At 47.6% G+C, this 6,253-nt stretch overlaps 1 protein-coding gene across 1 annotated transcript in view; it reads left to right on the top strand.

Annotated features, from left to right (window-relative positions):
* Nucleotides 1-4,430: 4,430 nt before the first annotated feature.
* Nucleotides 4,431-6,253, top strand: part of MOXD1 (monooxygenase DBH like 1) — a 91,835-nt gene continuing 90,012 nt past the window's right edge. The window contains exon 1 of the mRNA XM_049654385.1: nucleotides 4,431-4,879. Coding sequence (XP_049510342.1) covers nucleotides 4,604-4,879 — 276 coding nt within the window. The 5' untranslated portion in view covers nucleotides 4,431-4,603. The remainder of the gene's footprint in view (nucleotides 4,880-6,253) is intronic.

Raw genomic sequence — 6,253 nt, 5'->3', positions numbered from 1 at the left:
AGAAAGAAAGAGAAAAAGAAAGAAAAGAAAGAAAGAAAGAGAGGGAAAGAAAGAAAGAAATGAGGAAAGAAAGAAAGAAAAGAAAGGAAGGAAGAAAGAAAGAGAGAAAGAAAGAAAGGGAGGGAGGAAGGGAGGGAAAGAAAGGAAAGAAAGAACGAGAAAGAAAGAAAGAAAGTGAAGGGAGGAAAGAAAGAAAGAAAGAAAGAAAGAAAGAAAGAAAGAAAGGAAGGAAGGAACCAAAGTTCTATTTCTATTTTTGGCTTTTCTGTACTGACTCATAGTATTAACTTGAACCAATGTATGCGGTTTTGGAGTAGTGGTGGGGGTTCAGATCCCACAGCCAAGAAAGAGAAATGTTGGGTGCAAACAGGGTGGTTTATTAAATCACAGGGACAGGACCTGTGGGCAGAAAGAGCGGCCCTGGGATTGTTAGGAGGGACTGATGATACACTTGGGAGCTGGGAGAGGTTAAGGCAAGGGGAGGTTTACAAAAGGATTGCCATATGCTAAAGAAGACTTATAGGCTCCTGGAGGCCTGGCTATTGTGAAACTGAGGTTGTTTTTCCCTCTAGCAAAGCATTAACATTAAGAGAGTGGGGAGTTCCTGGAGGAATGCTATATTCTGCCTGCCTCAAGTATTTGTCAATGGGCTTCAGGTTATAAAGAAATTTAACTTTATCTATCATTTCCTTCTGCCTTTGTTTCCCACATCACAATGACCAGCTTTCATCCTCTGTTAACTGAGCCTATCCTCATAAGAGCGAGAAAATGCTTCAGTTTCCCTATTTGAAGCTGGAGAACTACTGAGATCACTTATATAAATATTTTTCTTTGAGTTCCCTAGAAGACAGGAACTTTATAAATATTTAGTATTATCGTTGCACCTTAGGTACAAGTAGACAGGAAAATTATGATACTCCCATATTTAAGGAAGAAATAACCTATTTCAGACAATTCCCATTCAGCCCTAGCAACTTTGCATTGGTTTGTTAGAGTCCCTTGGGCTTTTTTCCTGTCTCCTCTTCCCCCTCTTGCAGTTGATGAATGTGGAAATATAAATAAACTTCCACAGCAGAGGGTAGGAAGGTGAGGAGCTCAGCATGGGTGTAGTCATACTGGCTGATCTCAAGCTGTGTATCAGAATGGGTGAGGATTCAAAATAAACATTACATTTAAAATTCCTGATTGAAAAGTGTGAGAAAATGATTCATTTTAAGAATGAGTAATTTGGTTGAATGTTCTGTACTTGAGTAAGACCTTACTGAATCTCTACTGCTGTTGGTTCTGTTTCCTTTTTGGATACATGTGGAGCGAAGAAACCTAAAAAATGGGATTGTAACTGGCATGTTTAGAGTCTGTTTATTTCAAGTGGAGTCTTCCAAAATTAATTCACCTGTTTCTTCGCAAATTCTTGTCCAAGAGGCTGTTCCTCCAAGATTTTAATGGGACTAAGTTCCGGAATGATGTTCTCGGAATGCATACAAGGATTATTTTTGGATGGTGGAATTTCAGGTGATCTTCTTAGTTTATTTTCTTATTCATACTTTCCTGCATTTCCTGACTTTTTTCCCTCTAAGTAAGGAGCAAGTATCATTTTTACCAAAACAATAGTTTTAAAAAATAATAACACTGAAAGCCCTCACCACTGATTTCATTCTCCTCTTTGCCAAATAGTCCAAATTTGTAATAGACCTGTGCTTTCACCTTGCTTTCTTTACAAATTGAAGACAAGAAGTTATATAGTAATTAACTTCCAAATTGGGAAAGTGAGTCCTCTGTGCAACTGAGTGGGCAGTTAGTGCTGATCTAAGGAACTCAGGCAGCGTGTGAAGCACTTAGATAAAATTCATTTACTGAGGTAATTCAAGTCAAAGCAGAGTGGGTCTCCTGCATATGAACTATGCTAATAATGATCTGTTTATTGAGCTAATCTCAAGATGATTTTATTAGTTTTAATATTTCTTGAGCACTCGGGGTTTTCAGATACGATGTCAGTTACAGACAAACAGAAGACAATAAACTTCACACTCAATGATTTTACTTAATGAAATAATAAACACCATTTAAGACTTTCTCTTTTGCGCATCCACGTGTGGTCTTTTTTTCCTGCTTTTGCTTCAATACTAATGCAGAGCAGAACATTCAACACATCTAGGGGCCAAGCTTTTTCCCCACTGTCCAACTTTGTAAAGAGGATCCAGGAAGATCTGGAAATGCATCTATTCACTTTTTCTGCAAATACTTGTTAAGCACCTGTTGCATGATGGTCTACACTCAAAGCAATGCGTTTATAACCAGGAACCAGAAGCAGTTCCTGATCTAAGGAGGCTAATGGAGGAAAACAAACATATAAAGATACCGAGGTGTTAGGGCTGCAATCATGAAGCCTGGATGGAACATTGCATGAACACCACCATGGAGGGGCCAATGTCATCTGGCAGGAGCACGGGAGGAAGGATCAGAAAATACTTCAAGGAACAAAGGGGAGAAAAGGCAAATGTGGCAGAGTGAGCAATCTGAAAAGGCACATCTGAAAAAGTTATGGGAAACAGCAGGGCTCTCTTTTGAAAATTCTAGAGGTAGTTTTCATGTATCTAGAGGGTCTGGGGTGAGTGAGTGAGATGAGAGTGAGGGAAGGTGAGGCTAGAACACGAAACGGGGGTCAGGTTCTAGATGGGGATTTGGGACTTATAAAACAAACCTCAGGAAGCAGATATAGCTGTGTGTCCCAGGTTCCTCCATGCTAGGAATAACACTAGGGTCACAGAGCTGGAAGTTGGCCTTTGATGGCTCTGGAATAATTGAACTTCCATGAAATCCTGCTCAGTGTGGTGAGTGTGCCTCGCAGGGTGCCAAGACCCATTCCTCTCGGCCCCTTGTCCACCATTTTGTTCCCCTCTCTCCACATTCCTCTTCTCTTCATGGCTGGAGCCAGCAGCACTAGCCAAGTCCCTGATGCTTGTAGAAACTCAGCTCCAAGATTGCAGTTCTTAGGTTGCTGCGGTTTCTCCTGCTGTCCCTGATGTCTGGGCAGTGCACCCCCACTGCTCCTGATAGTTCATGCTCTTGTTGCCTCAGGTCTTTTAAGGCATCTCAGGCTTTTTTATTTCTTGCCTTGTCTGACAGTTTCAATGGCACTCTTCTCTGTTGCTGCCCTATTGTCATTGGCTAAACCTGTAGACCTGTATTTCCTCTCTTCCTGGGATTGGCTCTTCTCAGGCCACTCCTTGAACTCTCTGGTGAGCCGATCCACTTGGTTTCCTTCCAGACATGGTGAAATATGCCCGAATCCTTGGGAGAACATAGTTTTGATGGGGACTGGTAACTTTGGAAAAGTTCTGGGAAGAGGAATGGAAAGAGAAAACAGGAGGAAGAAAAATCAGGCTGAACTACGAAACTTGAAGAGGGGGAACGGGATGTACGGGTGGCTTGTGAGGAGCCCCCAAATCCAGAGTTAATAGGACATATTTATAGTATTCTTCTTATACCTATTTTCATCTGATATCCTCTAGTATTTGATTTTCTATTTTACATTGTGTAGTTGTAAGCCACCTTAAAACTTCTTTTTTTGAAACATGACAGAATATAAATAAATGACTAAATAAAGAAGGTAATGTACAGTTGCCACATGGAGTAATCAGCGTTCTGAAGACAGGAGTGATGTGGTCATAGGTAGAGGCGAAAACACGTTTTGCTGAACAGGACTACGATCAAAACTTGAAATAGCAGGAAAAGAAGATTTCAAATTATAGTGTATCTTCTAAGTGATACTTTATCCCTGACCTACCCCACTGATAGCAAAGTAGTTGGCCAGTAGTTGTCCCATCAAAACCAAACTACACCAAACCCAGGCGGAAGGCAAGCATCAGAGAGCCGACTCCTGCCATCATGAGCAAGACTTCCCCAACCTTGGGACTCCCACAGGGTGAAAGGGTGAGAGAAATGTCCTGGGAGAGATGAACGGTGTTCCTCTGTGGGGTAGGGGGATCCCTGAGTACAATGGCTTCGGAAAAGCAACTGCAATGGATACAGGAATGTTAAAAGAGTTGCTCTGGCTGGGACTTTCGCTCATTTTCCCTCCATCAAACCCAGGATTATCCCTTTTGATCCCTCAACTCCTCCCCTTCTCTGACAGATTAAACTTGCCCTCCCTCACCAATTTCTCCTTTCCCCAGGGATTCACCCCCGCCCCTCCTCCTCCACCCCCCCACCGCCCCCCCCCCCCCCCGCCCTACGGTCCCAGCCAGCGCCCACGGTCTCCCAGAACGAGCCTGCCCTCTCCTTTCCCCTGGGTCCCAGCCCCCTTTTCTCTGCCTCCTCTATCCAGGACGCCCCCCTCTTCCCTCCCCATGGAACCTAGACCCCGGGGACCAAGCCCCGGGTGCGGGGCGGCAGGTGGATGGGCCGCCAGCCCGACGGGCCGGGGGTCGCCCGCGGCGGGGAGGGGGAGTGGGAGCGGGTGGGGCCCCTCCCGGCGGGCGGGCGCGCGGCGGGCCGAGGGGGCGGGCCCAGGCCTCCCGCGCGCGGCCGCCGCCCCTCGAGCCGCCTCCTCGCTCCGCCAGTCTGCGCGACCCAGGTGCCGGCGGGCAGGAGGCGCCCGAGGATGTGCCGCTGGCCGCTGCTCCTGTTGTGGGGGCTGCTCCCCGGCGCGGCGGCGGCGGCGGCGGCGGGGGGCTCGGGCCGAGCCCTCCCGCACCGCACCCTCCTCGACTCCGAGGGCAAGTACTGGCTGAGCTGGGGCCCGCGGGGCGGCGGGCTCGCCTTCCACCTCGAGGTGCGCACCGCCGGCTACGTGGGCTTCGGCTTCTCGCCCACCGGGGCCATGGCCTCGGCGGACATCGTCGTGGGCGGAGTGGCCCACGGGCGGCCCTACCTGCAGGTAAGCGCGTCCCCACCGAGCCCCGTCCCGTCCCGCCCTCGGGGCAGGCGCGAGTACCGGCGTCCCGGGGGCCACCCGGTGTCCCCCGCGGCGGGGGCGGGGCGCCCCCCCCCCCCCCCCCCCCCCGGCAGCCCCCGCCCGGCACGCGCTCCCCTGGACGGTCAGCTCCCGCACCCCCGGAGCCGAAGGCGCCTGCGGCTGGGCTCCCTGCTTCCGCCGCCTGGCCCCGAGTTTTCGCCCCGGGAAGCTGAGCACGGGTGACCTCGGGCAGCTTGTCTCTGAACACTCTTCTGTCCCCAGCACCCCATTTAATAGATCCCCTGCATACACACCTGCCACGCATCCCTATTCACCTCTAATGGGAAAGGAGAACGACCCTTTGGGGCTCTAGCAGGACGGCTCTCAGGGTTGGAGGGACCTGTGAGCTTTATAGCACTTTGCTGTCTTGCTGCCTGGGACCAGGATCCCAGAACTTCCCAAATCATAGCTGTTCTAGGGTCCCAGGCACGGAGCTGGGGTCAGCTGCCTTATCTGAGAGATGAATGAAAGGCCCCCCACTAAGAATCTTTTAGGAACTTTGCTCTTCTGGGAGCCCGTTAGGATGCCCCATTCAGAGACCTGCAAAATCTTTAGTTTCCCCGGCAAAATCCTCTATTAAGTGGAGAAACTTTTCGCTTACTGTAATAACCAACAAAGTCGATTTGACAGCTGCTGATTTGCTTTGAAAGAGTCAGAGTAGATATGTTGCCTGTTCATAGATAACTTCATGCATAGGAGGGGGGAAAAAAGAATTGTGAAGTAACCATAATGATTAGGTGGTTAGGTCTTCTGGACATCTTTGTTTATCTGATCTTGACAACATTTGGACACTTTTCCACAGTTACATAACATCGTGGTGAGTATACTCTGTTACTTATAAAAGTTCATCCAAAAATACTGCCCTTTGCTAAAAGTCTCTTCTTCCAAATGAAAACTCCTTGCTGTTCTGGCATTGTGTTAAGGTTTTGATGATATTAAAATCAAAGCACCCGATCGATTTCAAAGTGCATTTCTCAGTAATTTTATTCCTGACTTCTAAGTTTGATTTCCACAACTTTCTGGCTGAGAAGCCATCCAATTTTAACCCTAATTCTGGCACTGAGCTATTAACTCGGTAGAAATAAAGAAAATGATAGTAATAACAAGTTCAAAACCATCCTGTTGTCTGGTTTTTCATAAATTAGTCCTTTCCTCCCAAAATAAGTGTTCCACAGCTCCAATAAAATTAAGTTTTATGAGGATCGCACTTTGTTGAGGTCACTGATGTATAAATTTCTTCCTGCAGCGGCATCTCAGACATTGAATTTGTAAACCATGAATTTGACCCCAAACACA

This window comes from Panthera uncia (assembly GCF_023721935.1).
Source record: "Panthera uncia isolate 11264 chromosome B2 unlocalized genomic scaffold, Puncia_PCG_1.0 HiC_scaffold_24, whole genome shotgun sequence".
In the NCBI taxonomy this organism is placed as follows: Eukaryota; Metazoa; Chordata; class Mammalia; order Carnivora; family Felidae; genus Panthera; species Panthera uncia.
The sequence above is the reverse complement of the archived record's forward strand: the minus strand, read 5'-3'. Positions and strand labels throughout refer to the sequence as shown.